General features: G+C 45.2%; 1 protein-coding gene across 1 annotated transcript in view; it reads right to left on the reverse strand.

The window, feature by feature from the left end:
- The window catches only part of LOC110499851 (protein O-mannosyl-transferase TMTC2), an 84,412-nt gene extending 65,267 nt beyond the window's left edge, over positions 1–19,145 (reverse strand). Inside the window, exon 1 of the mRNA XM_090215019.1 lies at positions 18,602–19,145. Coding sequence (XP_090071145.1) covers positions 18,602–18,684 — 83 coding nt within the window. The 5' untranslated portion in view covers positions 18,685–19,145. The remainder of the gene's footprint in view (positions 1–18,601) is intronic.
- Positions 19,146–24,488: the final 5,343 nt, after the last annotated feature.

A 24,488-nucleotide genomic window follows, 5' to 3' on the forward strand; every position in this document is an offset into this window, starting at 1 on the left:
CCATTCAACCGGGTAAGGTTGGGCAGGCTCGGTGCTCAAGAGCTCCAGTGCGCCTGCACGGCCCGGTCTATCCGTCACCACCTCCACACCCCAGCCCTCCGGTGGCAGCTCCCCGTACCAGGCTGTCTCTCCGGCCCATCCGTCCAGAGCCTTCCTCCTCTCCAGCGCTGCCGGAGCCTCCCGCCTGTCCGGCGCCTCTGCCGGAGCCTCCCGCCTGTCCGGCGCCTCTGCCGGAGCCTCCCGCCTGTCCGGCGCCTCTGCCGGAGCCTCCCGCCTGTCCGGCGCCTCTGCCGGAGCCTCCCGCCTGTCCGGCGCCTCTGCCGGAGCCTCCCGCCTGTCCGGCGCCTCTGCCGGAGCTTCCCGTCTGCCCGGCGCCTCTGCCGGAGCTTCCCGTCTGCCCGGCGCCATCGGAGCTTCCCGTCTGCCCAACGCCGCCAGCGCCGCCCGTCTGCCCAGCGCCGCCAGCGCCGCCCGTCTGCCCAGCGCCGCCAGCGCCGCCCGTCTGCCCAGCGCCGCCAGCGCCGCCCGTCTGCCAGGAGCCGCCAGTGCCGCCCGTCTGCCAGGGGCCGCCAGTGCCGCCAGTCAGCCAGGGGCCGCCAGTGCCGCCAGTCAGCCAGGGGCCGCCAGTCAGCCCAGCGCCGCCAGTCGACCAGACTCTTCCAGATCTGCCAGTCGACCAGACTCTTCCAGATCTGCCAGTCGACCAGACTCTTCCAGATCTGCCAGTCGACCAGACCTGCCAGTCGACCAGACTCTTCCAGATCTGCCAGTCGACCAGACTCTTCCAGATCTGCCAGTCGACCAGACTCTTCCAGATCTGCCAGTCGACCAGACTCTTCCAGATCTGCCAGTCGACCAGACTCTTCCAGATCTGCCAGTCGGCCAGACTCTTCCAGATCTGCCAGTCGGCCAGACTCTTCCAGATCTGCCAGTCGGCCAGACTCTTCCAGATCTGCCAGTCAGCCAGGATCTGCCAGAACCGCCAGCCAGCCAGGATCTGCCGGATCTAACTACCTGCCTGAGCTTCCTCTCAGTGCTGTGCTACCCATCAGTCCCGAGCTACTTCTGTCCCGAGCTGTCATTAAGAAGGGTCACCTATCTAGGGACGCTAAGGAGGTGGACTAAAACTGTTATGGAGTGGGGTCCACGTCCAGCACCAGAGCCGCCACCACGGACAGATGCCCACCCACACCCTCCCCCATAGGTTTAAGTTGTGCGTCCGGAGTCCGCACCTTGGAGGGGGGGTACTGTCACGTTCTGACCATCGTTCGTGTGTGTTTTCCTTGTTTTAGTGTTGGTCAGGACGTGAACTGGGTGGGCATTCTATGTTGGATGTCTTGTTTGTCTATTTCTATGTCCGGCCTGATATGGTTCTCAATCAGAGGCAGGTGTTAGTCATTGTCTCTGATTGGGAACCATATTTAGGTAGCCTGGGTTTCACTGTGTGTTTGTGGGTGATTGTCCTTAGTGTTAGTTTGCACCAGTTTAGGCTGTTTCGGTTTTCATTACGTTTATTATTTTGCACTGTTTGTATTTGGATTCATGTTGCTATAGTCACAATAAACATGGATCGCAATCTACACGCCGCATTTTGGTCCGACTCTCCTTCACACCTAGAAGACCGTTACAGCTGGTTTAAAAAGCCACCAAATCAACATTTACTGCTTCACACTCCAACATAACACTAAACTGAAACCAAAAGCGGCCTATTTCTTTAAAAGCAAGGGACAACAGAGCTGTTATTCAAGCTGTACATTTTCTTATCAAAAAGCAGACACACAGAACAACCCTCTGAATACCAACTGCCTGTGTTCTTATCAAACAGTAGAAATGTATAATTCAGGGAGATTCAGTGCAGAAAAACAAAGACGTCAGAGATATACAGTATCTGTTTGTGATGCTGAATCTGTTCATGAAATATAAAATATAAAAAAAGCAATGACTACAGTCATCGTGGATCACGATAATACCTCGCCCATAGCCGCCCACCATGAATATCAAGAAGAGGTGAAATGAATGACATCCCTGTCACGCCCTGGTCGAAGTATTTTGTGTTTATCTTCATTTATTTGGTCAGGCCAGGGTGTGGCATGGGTTTTTGTATGTGGTGTGTTGGTATTGGGATTGTAGCTTAGTGGGGTGTTCTAGTTAAGTCTATGGCTGTCTGAAGTGGTTCTTAATCAGAGGCAGGTGTTTATCGTTGTCTCTGATTGGGAACAATATTTAGGCAGCCATATTCTTTTGAGTGTTTCGTGGGTGATTGTCCTTAGTGTCCTTGTAACTGTCTTGTGTTAGTTTGCACCAGTTTAGGCTGTTTTGGTTTTCACGTTACGTTTATTGTTTTTGTATTGATTCGTGTTTACGTTGTTTTATTAAACATGAATCTCAATAGCCACGCCGCATTTTGGTCCGAATCTCCTTCACACCTAGAAAACCGTTACAATCCCCAGTAGCCTGGGAGAGAGAACAACGTCGCCGCCCGTTTTGACTGAGACAATCTGAGGGAAACCACCCCAGTATCCAATTCAGAGTCATTCTATTTATCAGAGCAATCAGGTTCACCGTGACTGTCACGGCAACCACAGTGTGTATCACGGCAACTACGTGTGTTTATTTCTAAATCAGATCCCCTTATCTTGATCATCCCCAGGTAGCGTAGCGGTTAAAGCATCCCTCCAATCAGGGCTAGTGATCAGTGAATCACTAGGGCTAGTGATCAGGGAATCACTAGGGCGAGTGATCAGGGAATCACTAGGGCTAGTGATCAGGGAATCACTAGGGCTAGTGATCAGGGAATCACTAGGGCTAGTGATCAGGGAATCACTAGGGCTAACCCAGGGGGAAGTGGTGGCTGATGTCACTGAACCCATGACGAGTGCAGTACTGAGCAGCGCTTAATGGATAGTTATGTTAGTCTGTTGAAGATCAGTGAACTGCACACTGAGCAGGTTTCCCCATTGTAGCAGAATGCATTCTGTAAAATATAGGGTTTGGTGATAGCATCAGCCGAAAAACTTAGATATGATTTTGGAGGAGGACATTACAATTGTGAATGGGGCAGATGCAATGCTGCCTCCCCAAAAAATTCTGCACTGGGCAAATTTCACGTCTACTGAGCGTAAACTTGAACATGGCGAAAATTCTGTGCAACTTCCGCGAGCGTTTGCTGTGAACACTGAGGCTGAACTCACTTTAAGTTAGTTTTAACAGTGGCCAAGTAGGCTACTGTGGCTATTTGACCATAATGTAGGCCTATCAGAGTGGTCTACCGTCAAAAACAATGGAGAAAATACATCCCATAACATTTTAACATGGAAATAGCTGTTCTATCATTCAGCCTACAGTAGCAGCCAATGTGTGGTGTTCAATGTAGGTCTACATTCCATGAGACTTTTGTAAAAAAACATACAGGACTTGACATGAACCTGTTTATCCACTATCATTCAGAAGGGGATGTGAATGAAAATGTTGTGTTGTTTGATGCAGTAAACCACTTAACAAAATAAAAGGTATTATTATTCCCATACCATTATTACAGAGAATTAGACAAATGATGCTACCCTCTGCATATTGGCTACTTAGCTTATTCAAGACCGTCTCAAAATACAACACTGCCTCTTTAAGACATAAAAAAAGCTATTTACTAGAAATAACTGGGCTAGTAACTCACTAACTAGCAAAGAATATGAACAAATGTGCACAGCTGGCCACATGCAACTCTCGGGAAGCTTAGAGGGAACGTTGGGCAGGTGACACAATGCAGGCAAACCTCCTCACATCAAACAAAGAACGATGAATCATAACGGTGGATCCCAGTTCTGGTGTTGGTGAATGTTAACCTCCCTTCATCATCTATAATCACTGTCCCCTCCCTTCATAAAATAACCACTGTCATCGCTCCCCAAATAGTATCCAGAATCTCACAACAGACAGCTTTATTTTGGCTTCATGACCCTCTTTACTTGACCTATCTGTGTGATCTAGTGTATGGTGTCAGCTGTGGCCCTCCGGCCCCTAACACAGTTACCAGGGGCTTATCTGGAGGAAACAGGAACAGGGAGAAAGACTATCCCATCCCTAAAGATGGGATAACACACTGTAAATCACTTTTAATAGGGGGGTGAAATGTAAGCTGGTGTGGCTACTACCCATTCAAAATCCCATAGGGCTGAACAGGGTTTGGGAGACACAATGGAGAGAATGCTTGATCATGAATGACTGTTTTCTGGGGTTCGTTGGCTGGTGTATTTCATCTGTGGTTACTAACCGTGCTGGTCTTGGGTTACTTTAGTATATTTCTCCAGTCGAACTGAGATTAAATTAGTACTGCCAAATCACTACAATACTGAAGGGTGCATGCAGGGGATCCCTTTTCTATCTGAGCCAATGATATCAATATACTGTACCTGGGCAAGATGGGATCATAAACACACACATCACACTTCACTGATAGAGGTTACAGCCCTCTCTCCTCTCACATCACACTTCACTGATAGAGGTTACAGCCCTCTCTCCTCTCACACCACACTTCACTGATAGAGGTTACAGCCCTCTCTCCTCTCACATCACGCTTCACTGATAGAGGTTACAGCCCTCTCTCCTCTCACCATACACTTCACTGATAGAGGTTACAGCCCTCTCTCCTCTCACCATATGCTTCACTGATAGAGGTTACAGCCCTTCTCCTCTCACATCACACTTCACTGATAGAGGTTACAGCCCTCTCTCCTCTCACCATATGCTTCACTGATAGAGGTTACAGCCCTCTCTCCTCTCACACCACACTTCACTGATAAAGGTTACAGCCCTCTCTCCTCTCACATCACGCTTCACTGATAGAGGTTACAGCCCTCTCTCCTCTCACATCACACCTAACTGATAGAGGTTACAGCCCTCTCTCCTCTCACCATATGCTTCACTGATAGAGGTTACAGCCCTCTCTCCTCTCACATCACACTTCACTGATAGAGGTTACAGCCCTTCTCCTCTCTACATTTCAATACATTACACACTGTAAGGATACCTATGTCTACCCAGGTCTCCTATTAGGCCGTCATTGGATCCCCCTCAGACCCCCAAAACCTCAAAAGCACCACCTCGCTTAGTCCAACCCTCTCCGGTTTTAACTATGTGCAAAGCACAAACCCATTCTCCCCACACACCAGGCATTCCAAAACGAGTTCTCTCCTGACCTGAAAAAGGCCTTTATTACAGAATAATTGTGTCTTTTACGAGCGGTGAGAAGGGTGGGCTCAGTTGCCCGTGCGTGGAACTGGATCTGACCGGTGCCATGTATGGTTGAGGTTCAGTGCTTGGACCAGGCCTAATGAATCTCCATTGGTTTCTCTATTGGTTTCATAAAGCAGCTGGTTCTACCGTTAGACTGTCGTTTAAAGCCCGGGGCACTTCACCATTCTCTCATATCCCCTCCAAATACCTAGAAGAAGAAAAAGCTCTATAAAACGTTTCATTACATTGTGGTTTAGCGTTCCGCAACACTCTGTAGTCTGTGGTGCGTTGCTGGTTATTTTATCCTTCTTCTAATGACATTAGAGGCAGATAGAGCTGTGACAAGCATAATGACCTACAGCCGTTATCAACAGAGTTCACTTGGAAGGCGTATACATAGAAGGAATTGCCTTACTGCATTAACTCTTTTGGCTAAATAAAAATCTACTAATAATTCACATTTTCCTCCATCTTTTAGGGTTGCCTCTTCTTGTATTTTTACATCCAGAGCTGGAGCTTCTTTGGATGTGAGTAATTACCTCACGTAACTGCAACAGTGGGAGGCTTGAGGTGTTATGGCAGCGTAACTCAAACAGCATCAATAATGTAGCACAGCTCCTGATCAAATAAAACTGATCAACCATTCGCTACTCTCTGTCTTTCGCAGGAATTCATTTTCCACTCCATGACCTCTGTGTCTTTTCGAACGTGAGGAATAACTGTAGGTGAGCGTTATATTGCCTCCTTGCTGAAAGCCACTGAGCTTATCTTCATGTATCACACCATACAAGGAGTAGCCTAAATATTTCTCTCTCACGTAAGCAGAATCTTCCCTCAATGATCTGTACGTATAGGATACTCCACTCTGTCTTCAGAGAGACAAATGACTGAAAAGGGTACATTAGGCTCCTCGCCAAAGGCTAAGTTTAAACCTGCAATATAATATACAGTATAATAATAATAATAATAATATTTGCCATTAAGCAGATGCTTTTATCCAAAGTGACTTACAGTCATGCGTGAGTACGTTTTACGTATGGGCGACCCAACCAAATGTACATAGAAATTAGTGGGATAGATCTGTCATTCTCATTGAAAGCAAGTCCAAGAAGCGGTAGATCTGTTCTATGTGCGCTATTTGTAGGCTTCCTGTTCTTAACTTACATTTTTTACCTCTTTTATTTTAGATTTTGTACACCAGCTTCAAACAGCTGAAAATACAATATTTCTGGTTATAGAAAGGATATTTCACAGTGGTTTAGATGGTACAATGATTCTCTACACTAGACTTGCTTGTTTAGTCACAAACTGAAATTAGGCAAACTATTAGAATTTTAGCAACCAGGAAACGGAGGAGCGATTTCTACATAGTGCATCTTTAATTGTTAACGGTTGAATTCGGGAGCCTTAGCTGATCCTAGATCTGTGCTACCTCTGCAGTGATTGAGCAGCGTGACTCAAACAGCAGGCATTTGTTTCAGCGCTCCTAATCCCGCACCCACACCACCCACCACCAACCTCCCATATTCACATATCGCAGATCACAGGAACCGCAGAGGCGAGCGTTGAGTCCCCTCTCTCTACCCTATCATTTGCACCGTAGACTAATGACAGCATCTACGCCACGAGAAAAGGCAACATACTGTCACACATGTGCTCTTGGGGCCTGTTAGTGACCTGGTCTGTTTCACAGCCCACGTGGCTCTCCTCCTCACTGCTCCACTCAGCCCAGGATCTGACACTAGCTAGAGAGACAGAGTAATATGAAGCTTTGTCAAGCCCGGAGAGAGAAAGTGTTTGGTCGTTCAGCGAGGAAAAAAGCCACTGTCGCTGAAAGACGATACAGAACAACTATCGATTACAAAGGGAGAGAAATGGGGGCCACTGCGGGGACCGGCACGTGATCTCTGGATCGCTTCTCGTGTTAAATTACGCCCCAAATGCTGTGTGTTTTTCATTTGAAGTCCAACCTTGTAGTTAAAGGGGAGAAAGTGGGTGCCAGATCCAATGTGTAATGCAATACCAGAACAGGGAGCATTGCTTACAGGAGAGCTTAAATGCTACGTGGTAGAAATTCAACCCCAGGCATCTGCATGCAGTTCTACAGTATATGGCTTGCATCTATTAGGAGAGGATAAGAGTAACGTTTGTGGTTAACCAGACATCATCTGCATCAGCTAGTCACTTGTATGGCTCGACTACAAGGATCTAGTCTATTATATCCAATTATGCGTTTCACCCTTTGGCCTTTAAGTGAGACCAGCAACCGCTTTGATTGGGACATATTGGTCACATGACTGACCGTGGAGGGAATTGTGTGCGCTGTTGACAATCACAGGGCCCGGTTGTCCATGGTTACCACTGTTGAACGTACACATCGATGTGTAGGTTGTGTGTACTGGGAAGGTGGTGGGAGGGCGGTCTTGGCAGATGGGTGGGTCTGCCACGCCCTGCGGGTATAAGGGCCAGCCAAGGGCTACCAGGGACCTTGCCCACCATCACGCACCACTGGGGTTTAATGGCATGAGGAAAGATCTCCTCAAAATAAACGAGCCCATCTCCTCCCCATGTGTGCCTAGCCTGGGGCCCATGAGGAAAGGGTCTGTGAACTCCTACTGTGCATTATATTCATTGTGTACATTATATGCAATGTACAGAAGGGGACCAATTTGTGGTGGTTGGGTTTTAGTAACCACAGTGTGAACAAACTAAAACATCTAGAACAAGATCAGAAACAGATCAGAAGATCAGAAACAACTTTGTGATACCGGAGTGAATGTGGTTGTCTAGCTGTTTCAAACCTGTTAATATTCAGGTCAGGATTCATCTAAATGTGCAATGCTTCAGGGCTTCTTATAAATAATATATACTATCACTAAAAAGGCCTAAAAGTGAGAAGACATAATGTATCCCACAACCACCCACCTACTCTCCCGAACCCTCCCCTGAATGACCTCTATAACCCCGTGTATCACTGCAGTGGTCTGCCAGGCAGCCATGTCTCTGTGTGGGAGGGAGAACGTTCAGCTGTGAACGTCATGGCTGATGTGAACTTTAGGAACATCAACATCTCACGTAGTTTGAAACCAAACATAATGTACTGGCGGCCTTGTCAGAAGAATTTTCTTCCACCGAGCCTGTTTCATATAACAGCAGGACTCTCTTCATCTCCTTCTTATGTCCACCTTCAATCCCATCACACACAAAGTCCAGTCATAAAAGATTCCCTTTCTGTGACAAAGTGTTCTTTGGATGTGAGTAATTACCTCACGTAACTGCAACAGTGGGAGGCTTGAGGTGTTACGGCAGCGTAACTCAAACAGCATCAATAATGTAGCACAGCTCCTGATCAAATAAAACTGATCAACCATTCGCTACTACTGTATCTGTCTTTTACAGGAATCTGTTTTCTAGCCTGATATTAACTCTAAGTAACTCTAATTCACTCCATTACCACACTTATCCAAAGTGTTTAAGCCCCGAAATGATCTTTCATAATGTTTCAGGTTGAAAAACATCTTCTGACTTTGCTGACACTTCCCAGAGAAGCTGGCCACTAAGAGCTTACGAGTGTAAATCTGCAAGTAATCAAGGCTTCTACTCCTTTCCATCCCTGCCTTACCCCTATTGATTTAATGTCCTCCCCCCTCCAATTCCCAGAGTGTACATACACATACATCAATGAGAAAACTTTTTTGAAAAGCAATTAATTAAAAAACATGTGTTATAATTCTATAACAAAGGGATAGGACATTTAAGGCCTAAGGCTCGAAGCCAGTCCTCTTGACTATATCCACCCGCATGGCTATAGCCATGGCAACACGTCACCATCATAGCCATACAGTCGGAGGGTTTTTCACCACCAAAACCACACTTCATCAGGCCCGCCTGCTTTCCCTCCAAAAAACATATAATCCCTGACGTAGTACTCTGGTGTGGTTGAAAGTCCCCTCGCCTCCAAACCATCTCAAATTACCCATCGTAAACACTCCCTTCCCTACTCCCTCAGTCGCCAAACTACTAACAAGAACGCTCACTTACCTGCCCTCTCACTCATAAAGTACATTTGATACTACTAAACCAATACTTACTAAACCAATACTTACTAAACCAATACTCCTAAACCAATACTCCTAAACCAATACTCCTAAACTAATACTTACTAAACCAATATTCCCAAACCAATACTTACTAAACGAATACTCCTAAACTAATAATTACTAAACCAATACTTACTGAATCAATAGTCCTAAACCAATATTTACTAAACCAATACTTACTAAACCAACACTTACTCATCACTCCAAAAAAGTATTAGATCCGAGCGTCTAGTTATAATGGTTTCCATGTGGTCAAGTCGACCGTATTCAATGATGGTTATCAACAACTCTACTGGGGGCACAAAAACTCACTCTGGGCATCATTTTTCTATAATGAACCGAAACCTTACCAGGGCCACAACAATGGGTTAAGGAGGAGCAGGCGACACATAACATAGATCCTCTGTAACTGAGACCAGATCTGGCACTTCAAAGACAGTGTTGGGTGTGAGAGGAGTCCCTTCTGTAAGAACATGAGCTGATGAGTATTGTGGTTTTGTCATGTTCTGACCATAGTTCTTTTGTGTTTTCCTTGTTTTAGTGTTGGTCAGGACGTGAGCTGGGTGGACATTCTATGTTGTGTGTCTGGTTTGTCTATTTCTATGTTTGGCCTGATATGGTTCTCAATCAGAGGCTGGTTTTAGTCATTGTCTCTGATTGGGAACCATATTTAGGTAGCCTGTTTTGTGTTGGGTTTTGTGGGTGATTGTTTCTTGTCTTTGTGTCTATGCACCAGATAAGACTGTGTTGGGTTTTCACATTTATTGTCTTGTAGTTAGTCTCTTATTAAAGAACATGAACTCTAACGACGCTGCGTTTTGGTCCGCCTCTCCTTCCCAGGAAGAAAGCCGTTACAGGTTTCTCTAATGGGTATTTTGCTGTTTGACTTTTATCGGCAGCATTCACCAAACCCCCTCTCCTAAAAATGAACAACTAGGCTTCTGATTATATTCTCACACCAAATAAGGGATAGAAACTCTTCCAAAACGTCTAAACAAAACATACCGTTTGAAAGGCCTTGCAAAAGCTGCACGTTCTTGAAATTCATGGCATACTTAGGCAGCAACCCTATAGATTCATGCACTTATCGATAGGCAGCTACAACCGTCACACTCATCAATAAGCAGCTGCAACGGCCACACTCATCAATAGGCAGCTGCAACGGTCACTCATCAATAGGCAGCTGCAACCGTCACTCATCAATAGGCAGCTGCAACGGTCACTCATCATTAGGCAGCTGCAACGGTCACTCATCAATAGGCAGCTGCAACCGTCACTCATCAATAGGCAGCTGCAACGGCCACACTCATCAATAAGCAGCTTCAACCTTCACACTCATCAATAAGCAGCTGCAACGGCCACACTCATTAATAAGCAGCTGCAACCATCACACTCATCAATAGGCAGCTGCAACCGTCACACTCATTAATAAGCAGCTTCAACCTTCACACTCATCAATAAGCAGCTGCAACCATCACACTCATCAATAGGCAGCTTCAACCGTCACACTCATCAATAAGCAGCTTCAACCGTCACACTCATTAATAAGCAGCTGCAACCATCACACTCATCAATAGGCAGCTTCAACCATCACACTCATCAATAGGCAGCTTCAACCGTCACACTCATCAATAGGCAGCTTCAACCGTCACACTCATTAATAAGCAGCTGCAACCATCACACTCATCAATAGGCAGCTTCAACCGTCACACTCATCAATAAGCAGCTTCAACGGTCACTCATCAATAGACAGCTTCAACGGTCACTCATCAATAGACAGCTTCAACGGTCACTCATCAATAGACAGCTTCAACGGTCACTCATCAATAGACAGCTTCAACGGTCACTCATCAATAAGCAGCTACAACCGTCACTCATCAATAGGCAGCTTCAACGGTCACTCATCAATAGACAGCTACAACCGTCACACTCATCAATAGGCAGCTTCAACCGTCACACTCATCAATAGACAGCTGCAACCGTCACACTCATCAATAGACAGCTTCAACGGTCACTCATCAATAGACAGCTACAACCGTCACTCATCAATAGGCAGCTTCAACCGTCACACTCATCAATAGACAGCTGCAACCGTCACACTCATCAATAGACAGCTTCAACGGTCACTCATCAATAGACAGCTACAACCGTCACACTCATCAATAGACAGCTACAACCATCACACTCATCAATAGACAGCTACAACCGTCACACTCATCAATAGGCAGCTACAACGGCCACACTCATCAATAGGCAGCTTCAACGGTCACTCATCAATAGGCAGCTTCAACGGTCACTCATCATTAGGCAGCTTCAACGGTCACTCATCAATAGGCAGCTTCAACGGTCACTCATCATTAGGCAGCTTCAACGGTCACTCATCATTAGGCAGCTTCAACGGTCACTCATCATTAGGCAGCTGCAACGGTCACTCATCAATAGACAGCTACAACCATCACACTCATCAATAGACAGCTTCAACCGTCACACTCATCAATAGGCAGCTTCAACGGTCACTCATCATTAGGCAGCTTCAACGGTCACTCATCAATAGGCAGCTTCAACGGTCACTCATCATTAGGCAGCTTCAACCGTCACACTCATCAATAGGCAGCTACAACCATCACACTCATCAATAGGCAGCTGCATCGGCCACACTCATCAATAGGCAGCTTCAACGGTCACTCATCAATAGGCAGCTTCAACGGTCACTCATCAATAGGCAGCTTCAACCGTCACACTCATCAATAAGCAGCTTCAACCGTCACACTCATCAATAGACAGCTTCAACGGTCACTCATCAATAGGCAGCTGCAACCTTCACACTCATCAATAGGCAGCTTCAACGGTCACTCATCAATAGGCAGCTTCAATGGTCACTCATCAATAGGCAGCTTCAACCTTCACACTCATCAATAGGCAGCTTCAACCTTCACACTCATCACCAGGCAGCTTCAACCGTCACACTCATCAATAGGCAGCTTCAACCGTCACACTCATCAATAGGCTGCTTCAACCGTCACACTCATCGATAGACAGCTGCAACCGTCACACTCATCAACAGACAGCTGCAACCATCACACTCATCAATAGACAGCTGCAACCATCACACTCATCGATAGACAGCTGCAACCGTCACACTCATCAACAGACAGCTGCAACCATCACACTCATCAATAGACAGCTGCAACCATCACACTCATCGATAGACAGCTGCAACCGTCACACTCATCAACAGACAGCTGCAACCATCACACTCATCAATAGACAGCTGCAACCGTCATTCATCAATAGGTAGCTGCAACCGTCACACTCATCGATAGACAGCTGCAACCGTCACACTCATCAACAGACAGCTGCAACCATCACACTCATCAATAGACAGCTGCAACCATCACACTCATCAATAGACAGCTGCAACCGTCACACTCATCAACAGACAGCTGCAACCATCACACTCATCAATAGACAGCTGCAACCGTCATTCATCAATAGGCAGCTGCAACCGTCACACTCATCAACAGACAGCTGCAACCATCACACTCATCAATAGGCAGCTGCAACCGTCACACTCATCAATAGGCAGCTGCAACCGTCACACTCATCAATAGACAGCTGCAACCGTCACACTCATCAACAGACAGCTGCAACCGTCACACTCATCAACAGACAGCTGCAACCGTCATTCATCAATAGGCAGCTGCAACCGTCACACTCATCAATAGGCAGCTGCAACCATCATTCATCAATAGACAGCTGCAACCGTCACACTCATCAACAGACAGCTGCAACCGTCATTCATCAATAGGCAGCTGCAACCGTCACACTCATCAATAGACAGCTGCAACCATCATTCATCAATAGGCAGCTGCAACCGTCACACTCATCAACAGACAGCTGCAACCGTCATTCATCAATAGGCAGCTGCAACCGTCACACTCATCAATAGGCAGCTGCAACCATCATTCATCAATAGACAGCTGCAACCATCATTCATCAATAGACAGCTGCAACCATCACTCATCAACAGACAGCTGCAACCATCATTCATCAATAGACAGCTGCAACCGTCACACTCATCAATAGACAGCTGCAACCATCATTCATCAATAGACAGCTGCAACCGTCACACTCATCAACAGACAGCTGCAACCGTCACACTCATCAATAGGCAGCTGCAACCGTCACACTCATCAATAGGCAGCTGCAACCATCATTCATCAATAGGCAGCTGCAACCGTCACACTCATCAATAGGCAGCTGCAACCATCATTCATCAATAGACAGCTGCAACCGTCACACTCATCAACAGACAGCTGCAACCGTCATTCATCAATAGGCAGCTGCAACCGTCACACTCATCAATAGGCAGCTGCAACCATCATTCATCAATAGGCAGCTGCAACCGTCACACTCATCAATAGGCAGCTGCAACCATCACTCATCAACAGACAGCTGCAACCGTCATTCATCAATAGGCAGCTGCAACCGTCACACTCATCAATAGGCAGCTGCAACCATCATTCATCAATAGGCAGCTTCAACCGTCATTCATCAATAGGCAGCTGCAACCGTCACACTCATCAATAGGCAGCTTCAACCGTCATTCATCAATAGGCAGCTGCAACCATCACACTCATCAATAGGCAGCTTCAACCATCACACTCCTGACTCTTAGTGCCATTAAGGCTATTGAACGCCTTTCCCAAACAACCAGTTGAGGCATATCAATGGCAAATGTATCCTGCTTTACAAAGCAACAAAGAAGCAAACCCGGTAGTCTAACTGTACAAAGTTATAGAGCGAACACCAAGTTCATACATCCCTGTTTTGATGAAAATAACTCTCTTGCCCTTTGCGTTTTTCAATGGGCGCTGATACATTTAAAGTAAATCTCACCCACCGACACAACAATGCCCTCACGAAACACCACTTCCTTCCCTGACTGGGCTACGATGGACGTAAGTCCGACTGTTGGCACTTTTAAGAGGGAGTGAGAGTAGGAGTTCCCTAGTGTTGGAGTTGATTCCGTGACAAAGCTCCCGATGATTCCAGGAGCTCCATAGTAAGCAATGTTGAGTCATTAATTGCGCAATTAAAAGCCCAACTGTGCTGGGAGATGACTAAGCGTGTGGCCCATCGATGCCTCTGTTGTTCCCTGAGACAGCGCTTCAATCAATCATTGAGGCTGACTTAACTCATTGGAGCCTACACCAATAAGGGGCAGTGTCATGAGGCAACGATAGAACAGTTAGAGAGGGCTTCCGACATACAATATGGATCAGAATTTCCAAATGCATGTGGATATGCATATGGAAACCATTTCGGTCACAGTTAAGCCACACCAAACTACTCCCTGCCATCACCCGACTCCCCACAGATTGAATTGTTTTGCTCCTCTGAAAGAAGTGTGGGGGATGTTTTTGTTGCAAATCCCTAAGGACCTACAATGCATTTCTGGGTTACGTGGTGGTGGTGGTGGAGGGGGGGGGGGGGGGGGGGGGGACTGACGCGATTGGGATCACAGATGTGTGGTGATACATCACTAGGAATACTAAAAGTCACTTAGACATTCCATTTCAGGATGCTTCCTGAAGACGCTTCATTTGTCTGTAGAGAACAATTCGCACTTGTACCTTTGGTGTCAATAGGACTTCCTCTACTATCGTATTCCTCAGACACATACCACTTGATCAGTCTGTTAGTGATGCCAGCTCAGCTGTCAATGTTGTTTGTTAAAGGAAAATACCACTCAAAAACTATCTTTTGGTATTGGTTGATTTAGTCCCCTGTTGATACAGTCCCAAGATGTGTTGCATGTCAACGATCAAGTTTTCTAGACCTAGAACTTTCAAAATACAGGAAGTGCCACAGTATGATGCGTTTTGTAAGAGCTTTCAGGGGAGAGTTTCCTAATCTATAAACTCAGCTCTCAGGCTGTCAATCTTCTCCTGTTGAGACATCACCCTGCCTCCTTCTTGTACTGGAAGGCCTTCCTCATAAGTGACAACAGAATAAAAACATAACATACAAATGTATTTTTTATGTTCTGTCCCTGATCTAGTTTGTAGAGAAACCATTCAGCTTGGCTCCTGAACACCAGAATACTCACAATACTAATTGAGCTCAATTTTCCCTTGTAGAAGAATGATTGGCTCGCGTTCTTCCCCCGTGCCAGTAAAACTCCAGTCATTTCAAACACATGGCTTTTTATTGATATTACCATTGGCTGACATAGGGCCAACCCTGTGCCCAGGAAAAACATTTGACGTGATTGAGAAAACAGAGACGCACCAAGAACATCCCATTGAGCTAGAACCACCATGTGATTTCCACCTCCTCCTCTTCGGCCTCCAGAACGCTCCTGTACAGAACTGAACAGCAGCACAGTGTCAAGAAGACATACAAAGACTGTCTTCTCAAGAATGCAGACTTGACAGATGTGCTTGCTTGCTTTCAGCCCTGTCCTAACAAACACAAATGCAGCTCTCTCCACTAACAATCGGGAGAGAGACCAGGGAGCATGCGACTCTTGACCTCTGTCAAAGGAAGCCGTTTGATAGATGACTATGGAGGTCAGGATTCTGATTGGTATTCAGCTTTCCCCGTACATGAGCAGTGGGCCTGAACACAGTCGGTCTCTCTCTCCTTCTCTCCTCGCTCTCTCTTTCACTCTTCCCGTCTCTCTCTCTCTCCCAGGGGTGTAAATTATCACAGTGACATTGATAGATACAGAGGGTCACCAGTGCTGAACTTACACTGAGTGGACTCACAGGGAGTTGTGGCTAGGACACTGACAGTTAGTCATGAACTCATGAGAGGGCCATGATGCCTTTCTTCACTCCACTGTGACATGGTCAGATACAGGTAGTGTAATAGAAAGCAGTCATAGTAGAGGGCTTCAGTAGGGGCTTCAGTAGAGGGCTTCGGTAGAGGGCTTTGTTTGTACATTCAGAATTGTGTAATTATATAGACAGTCACTCATATCCTGGAAAAGTGTACAGCAATGTGAGAGTAACTGGACTGACAGACAGACAGACAAATAGACAGACAGACTACCCTCCAACAAATTCTCTCTTTCTCTCTCCGTCATTTATTAACACACACGCACGCACACACACACACACACACACACACACACACACACACACACACACACACACACACACACACACACACACACACACACACACACACACAGACACACACGCACACACAAGGCTCGGTCATCTCGAGACATTTGTCTAGGTTTTGCTCGATGAGTGTCTGCACACTGCACATGAGACACACGCACGCACACGCACGCACACACACACACACACACACACACACACACACACACACACACACACACACACACACACACACACACACACACACACACACACACACACACACACACAGAGGGATACTCCATTACTCTAACAGAGTAGGCCGTGCAACCCGCTGCACATAGGGTTCAACGAGCAGTACTGACAACCAGTGAAGGGTCTGTGACCCCAAGGAGGTGTTAGTAAAGCTAACCAGAGCCCCCAACTGCTCCTAACTCTCTAGTGGTGAGTCGCCGGCCAGGGACAAAACCTGTTGGTATGATGTGTATAAACTTGGAACAATGATTTATCTGTGTGAGCTGTAATAGAGAGAAATAGATTTGTTATGGGGATTTTACACTGAATTCCAGGAGCCCAGCTAATTTATGCCCATATACAGATGTAGGGCTTTAATTTGACCAGTTTCTCACAGCAGGAAAATAATCCTGCAGCAACAGGGAATGTGAATTATTGTGTTGATTATAATTAATGAACATTTTTGTAGGGTTTATAAATGTTTAGTCAGGGCAAATCAAGTCTGACATTTGAAAGTGGAAATTACTAAATTTAGAAGCCTTATTAAACTTTGAATAGACTACAAATTTTAGTTTGCCTTTCCTGCTGTGAATGACATTTCCTGCAACAACAGGGTGATCAAATTAAGATCCTACATCTGTAGGAGTCCTGCTGCTTTTAGTTCACCCAGTAGCAAGGGTCCCATGATGAGCCACAAAGATACATTGATTTAATCAAGAAACAGTGAGAAAAAAAAACTTAAGACTAGTGTGTCGGTTTTTTTTTATCTTAAAGTAGGCAAGTCAGTTAAGAACAAATTCTTATTCACAATGAGGGACTAGGGACAGTGGGTTAGCTGCCTTGTTCAGGGGCAGAACAACATATGTTTACCTTGTCAGCTCAGTGATTCGATCTAGCAACCTTTCAGTTACTGGCCCAACGCTCTAACCACTAGGCTACCTGCTGCCCCAGTATGTCATTGAAGGCTTGCTCATCTTAAAGTACAGTATAGGCTGCAATCGTTTTTTCAGCCTAATTTCAATTCTGATAATGATTATTGTAGTTTTAATTTCTCATCACAATCCCCAATGCCTAAAACTAAAGTTGGACTATTTAACCCTACACTCAATTGTGGATGGATGTCCAAATTGGAGTCTCAAACGTTCTGCAATCCAAATGAATTGTTCTCTCCGCTTGCTTTCTGGATAATAGCGTTCCAATGAGTCCTGGAAAGCATGGGCTACTCCAGGATTGTGTTAACATATTTAGCCATGCAAGCGTGCTGCACTCGACAAATATATTCTAATTATAACATGTCTTTTCATTTAAATGTGATATTTTCCCCGGAGAGAGCAGCATTATTACAACCGGGCAAGAAGCGTGTTAGTATCCCTCTCCTCCTGTCAGGGATGTGCTTTGACAACACAAAGAAGCTCCCGTCCCCGTTTCTTCACTCTGTCACAGAATGACAGAGGCTGCATGTCCTGGTTACTCCGATATTAGAGAAAGGAAGGAACCATGCATGTATAATAATGAATTTATAACCTACATATCCCCGTTGTTGTTATTGTGTCACTTCATGCGTCATTGTAGGCGACAGTATATTGATTTCAATAACAATGGAATACCAAGTAACCCCTCTATAGCCTATTTGGGTAGCTTGTTTGTTCAATGCAACAGGAGAAAGCATTTGCATTAAACAAAGTAGAATCGCATTTACATTAAACAAAGTGACATTTTCTGAGGGGAGTGAACCATGACTCTATCTCTAATGCTCTCATGGGATAACACAAATAAGCATGAATAGACAATGGAACATGCAAACACCCAGACACGCAGCGAACCTCGAGAAACTGCTTGCACCCGAGGGGTTTTTGAAACTGTAAAGATGACAGACAAGTGGAGCTGATGATGTTGCCATAGGTACGGCTCTAGGGGAGGTCATACCTGTCATCGTAGCAGAAATCCGCGTTCAGTGTGTTGAGATAGAGGACCAATGCCACCGCGCTACACACCAACTCTGTAATCATGTCTTAAAAAGAGAATAGGGTGGGGGAAAGTAAAGAAAAATACTAGATGCGAATTTCCGTTTCTGTATTGTCTCCTCTCCTCATTTGGCCGCTCCGCAACACTAAGAGACCCAATCCCATGTACAAACAAAGTGTCTGAAAGTTTGCGCGATCCACGCCATATTCCTTTTAACCCATTTTGCGCCGTGTCGGGTCAGGGCTATTTTGAGACGAAACTAGGGCGGCATGCCTCCTGGTTAGCGTACAGCTGAGCGCATTTCGCTGTTCTCTGTGCTTGCATCCTCATCCGCGTCACAGATACTCACTGGTAGGAGCCGCGTGTGGTTTTAGAGACCGTGAGCATGTGCAAAGCCCCTCCTCCGCTCTCAATGGTCGAGCTCGTAGCATTGAGAGAGGTGATAGGTGCTTAAATACGTAGGCTATTTATTTAACGCACTCTTGCCTCACGAATCATATATTCAGTGCGCTAGCCTGCCTAAATAAACCAGCCCACTGTCATATAAAGATACCATAGCTGCCAGTTTGTAAAATAGGAATATCTTTTTTTGTCTAACTATGTATTCAAAAACAATGCCAATGTCATGTTTTTATTAAAATGATTGACTGTGAGATTTATTGAATATGTTTAAGCAAATATAGCCTATATATGTGATTTATATATAGCCTAAGCTGTAGCATGCATGTATGGCTCTTTTAACTAATGACAGTTATGCCTTATCCCCACAACAGACAAAGCCCCACTCTGTTGATGTCTGGCCTCCTGCAACCCCCTTTAATGGTGAAGTGTGTTCAAAAGTCTAGAGTGTTGATTCTGCTCAATGTAAATGGACCCACTATATTAAATGATCCTGTTTTACTGTATGTTTATGCATAGCATTGATTAATTGGTTATACAGTGGCGCCTGTGGAGCTACAAGAGAGAGGGAGGAACCCTAGAGAGAGAGGGAGAGAGACAGATGGATAGGGAGAAAAGGAAATGAGAGAGGGAGGTAGAGAGAGGTAAATATAAGGTGAAGAGCACGAGAGAGAGAGAGAGAGAGAGAGCTATGAGCGATAAAGAGGGAGCTAAAGGGGGACAGAAAAAGAGTGGTAGATGAATAGATGGAGAGGTGATGATTAATGAACTGTAGTAACACCCTGCGGCGAGGAGGAGGATCAATATTGTGAGGCGTTGTTGTTGTATATGATTCATCCTGGCGAGCATGTGGCTTGAAAACCATGCTGCAAATGGCGAGGCCCCACTGGGCACCAGCTGGGCCCAGGCCTGTTCTCCTGTCGGAACTCTGTGTGTGTAAATCCACCACAGCCCAGGAAAGAGAGAGGGAAGAACGAAAGAGAGGGAAAACAGATGGCACAAGACGGAGGGGAGACTGTAAGGACCGTAATAGTTAAAGAGAGAGGGTTAGAGAGAGAGAGAGGGAGGGAGAGAGAGGGAGAGAGAGAGAGAGAGAGAGAGAGAGAGAGAGAGAGAGAGAGAGAGAGAAGGTTTCTAACCCTCTCATCCATTGACCCTGATCCTGAACATGACCCCCAACCCCCCCTGACCACAACAGAACCTTTACGGTTGAACCTTTAGCCTTGTTTTGTTTCCCTTGCCCCTAGTTGATGGGGAGATGCTTCCTCTTTCCCATCATTCCCTGTTGGAGCCATGTGACACATGAGAAGGGGACACAGCCCCTGGTTTTGGGTTGGAAAGAAGAGAGGAAGAGACACCATACCCTGATGAAGACAGCTTTTCTGTCAAAACGTTGGTTAAAAAATGATTGCTTCTGAGCTCCTAGAGTGTGCAGCTCTCCTTTAATTTTTCAGGAAGACACACCATCCATGAAAAACCATGGATATGTGGACCTCTAGGCTCCACCAGACATGTGTTTTTATCGTATGATATGCCAGGACTGGAGTCAAACCGGTTGGAAGGTTTCTTTTCCCCCAAATACATTTTCTGTTAACGTCTCCGCAGGAAAGTGGGAACTGAAGTAGGCTTAAGCAGGAGTCTAACCCAGTGGTTCCCAACTCCAGTCGAGTACACCGAACGGTACACATTTTTGTTGTAACCCCGGACAAACTCACGTTGAATCAGGTGTGCTTGTCTGGAGCTACAACAAAAATGTGTGCGGTTGAGGGTACTGGAGGACTGGAGTAGGGAACCACTGGTCTAGCCCCCCTAATAAAACTGTATGGATTATATTTAATAACTACGCCTACATTCAGGACTTAAGGAAATGAACATAGCAACCTGGCCTGACTACATAGGCTACAACCCCATAGGGACTAAGGGGGTGATTACGGGATTTGTGGAGGGGAAAAAAAGACCAATTCCTGCTCTGAAAGTAAACAGCCCAGGGTGAAAAAAACCTATTACTGGTGTTTACACTCGCTGATCTAATTACATCCTGCAGGGCTAATGAATATTCAGTCTGCTCTTTAAGTCTCCGTTTTTGGTAGAAGGCAAAACAATACTTTTTTTCTTTCATTCTTTCTTTCTTTCTTTCTTTGTCATTTTACTGGTAACAGACTATAGAATGTGGTGCGGTCATGGAGTCTGTCCTCAAAGGCAGATGTTGCCATAGTCAAAGAAATACATTGTTTTCCACATCTGCAAGTATTTGCACGCAAAAAAAAATCCACATTTGCACATTAAAACCATGTGTGTGATATTTTTACCTCTTTTATTTTTCACTTGTTAAAACACAATTGTTACATTGATTCATTCACCTTACTCTGGTTTCTTCTGTTCAAACCACTGACTGACAACCATTTTAGACGGGTAACTAGAAGCTCTCCATATCTTTGAAACATATTGTTTTTGTTTTGCCCAAAGGTATCCCTATCATTGTTCATCATGTGTAGAGTCATTAGTTCTTCACCAAACACTCCCCCTTTAAGGTACACTCAGCAATATGGTGGAAAGGTACACTCAGCAATATGGTGTAAAGGTACACTCAGCAATATGGTGGAAAGGTACACTCAGCAATATGGTGTAAAGGTACACTCAGCAATATGGTGTAAAGGTACACTCAGCAATATGGTGTAAAGGTACACTCAGCAATATGGTGTAAAGGTACACTCAGCAATATGGTGGAAAGGTACACTCAGCAATATGGTGGAAAGGTACACTCAGCAATATGGTGGAAAGGTACACTCAGCAATATGGTGGAAAGGTACACTCAGCAATATGGTGGAAAGGTACACTCAGCAATATGGTGGAAAGGTACACTCAGCAATATGACAATGGGTGCACAAAGTAAACAGCATAGTGTGTCAATTTCCACAACAACTAAGAGCGTTGGAGAGCGAGGGTAGAATTCTCCACTGTTTTGGTCCTATACCTACCACGCTGTAACAGTTTGAAACCAACTGTGCATATGGGCAGATACTGTGTTAGAGCATGTCCTACTGTCCGGCATCTCACTCATCAGAATATCTGCGGAGCTGCTCGTGGCAACATCATTTCACTTTAATCATACTTGAGGACCTTTTATTTTTACCTTTAGGCAACAAGTTAAATAAGAACAAATTCTTATTTTCAATGACAGCCTAGGAACAGTGGGTCAGTGTTCAGGTGCATAACGACAGATTTGTACCTTGTCAGGTCAGGGATTTGAACTTGCAACCTTCCAGCTACTAGTCTAACGCTCTAACCACTAGGCTACCCTGCCACCCTTAAGGTGCTGCTGCTGCCTTTTATTAAACAGCCAGTACTGTAACTGCACACATTCACCCACAGAGGGCGTAGTGCAAAAGCATCAATGGATCTATTGGCATTGCATTATTAAAGACAATTATAAACTGGGTGGGTCGAGCCCTGAATGCTGATTGGCTGACCGCCATGGTATATCAGACCATCAGACCATCGGGGCAGCAGGTAGCCTAGTGGTTAGAGCGTTGGACTAGTAACCGAATACCCGAGCTGACAAGGTAAAAATCTGTCGTTCTGCCCCTAACAAGGTACTGTTCCTAGGCTGTCATTGAAAATAAGAATTTGTTCTTAAATCAAGTCAAATTTTATTTGTCACATACACATGGATAGCAGATGTTAATGCGAGTGTAGCGAAATGCTTGTGCTTCTAGTTCCGACAATGCAGTAATAACCAACGAGTAATCTAACCTAACAATTCCACAACTACTACCTTATACACACAAGTGTAAAGGGATAAAGAATATGTACATAGATATATGATATACGAATGAGTGATGGTACAGAACGGCATAGGCAAGATGCAGTAGATGGTATCGAGTATAGTATATACACATGAGATGAGTAATGTAGGGTATGTAAACATAAAGCTGCATAGTTTAAAGTGGCTAGTGATACATGTATTACATAAAGATGGCAAGATGCAGTAGATGATATAGTGTACAGTATATATATACAGTGCCTTGCGAAAGTATTAGGCCCCCTTGAACTTTGCGACCTTTTGCCACATTTCAGGCTTCAAACATAAAGATATAAAACTGTATTTTTTTGTGAAGAATCAACAACAAGTGGGACACAATCATGAAGTGGAACGACATTTATTGGATATTTCAAACTTTCTTAACAAATCAAAAACTGAAAAATTGGGCGTGCAAAATTATTCAGCCCCCTTAAGTTAATACTTTGTAGCGCCACCTTTTGTTGCGATTACAGCTGTAAGTCGCTTGGGGTATGTCTCTATCAGTTTTGCACATCGAGAGACTGAATTTTTTTCCCATTCCTCCTTACAAAACAGCTCGAGCTCAGTGAGGTTGGATGGAGAGCATTTGTGAACAGCAGTTTTCAGTTCTTTCCACAGATTCTCGATTGGATTCAGGTCTGGACTTTGACTTGGCCATTCTAACACCTGGATATGTTTATTTTTGAACCATTCCATTGTAGATTTTGCTTTATGTTTTGGATCATTGTCTTGTTGGAAGACAAATCTCCGTCCCAGTCTCAGGTCTTTTGCAGACTCCATCAGGTTTTCTTCCAGAATGGTCCTGTATTTGGCTCCATCCATCTTCCCATCAATTTTAACCATCTTCCCTGTCCCTGCTGAAGAAAAGCAGGCCCAAACCATGATGCTGCCACCACCATGTTTGACAGTGGGGATGGTGTGTTCAGCTGTGTTGCTTTTACGCCAAACATAACGTTTTGCATTGTTGCCAAAAAGTTCAATTTTGGTTTCATCTGACCAGAGCACCTTCTTCCACATGTTTGGTGTGTCTCCCAGGTGGCTTGTGGCAAACTTTAAACAACACTTTTTATGGATATCTTTAAGAAATGGCTTTCTTCTTGCCACTCTTCCATAAAGGCCAGATTTGTGCAATATACGACTGATTGTTGTCCTATGGACAGAGTCTCCCACCTCAGCTGTAGATCTCTGCAGTTCATCCAGAGTGATCATGGGCCTCTTGGCTGCATCTCTGATCAGTCTTCTCCTTGTATGAGCTGAAAGTTTAGAGGGACGGCCAGGTCTTGGTAGATTTGCAGTGGTCTGATACTCCTTCCATTTCAATATTATCGCTTGCACAGTGCTCCTTGGGATGTTTAAAGCTTGGGAAATCTTTTTGTATCCAAATCCGGCTTTAAACTTCTTCACAACAGTATCTCGGACCTGCCTGGTGTGTTCCTTGTTCTTCATGATGCTCTCTGCGCTTTTAACGGACCTCTGAGACTATCACAGTGCAGGTGCATTTATACGGAGACTTGATTACACACAGGTGGATTGTATTTATCATCATTAGTCATTTAGGTCAACATTGGATCATTCAGAGATCCTCACTGAACTTCTGGAGAGAGTTTGCTTTACTGAAAGTAAAGGGGCTGAATAATTTTGCACGCC

This window comes from Oncorhynchus mykiss, chromosome 21, assembly GCF_057628025.1.
Source record: "Oncorhynchus mykiss isolate SJ-2025 chromosome 21, ASM5762802v1, whole genome shotgun sequence".
In the NCBI taxonomy this organism is placed as follows: domain Eukaryota; kingdom Metazoa; phylum Chordata; class Actinopteri; order Salmoniformes; family Salmonidae; genus Oncorhynchus; species Oncorhynchus mykiss.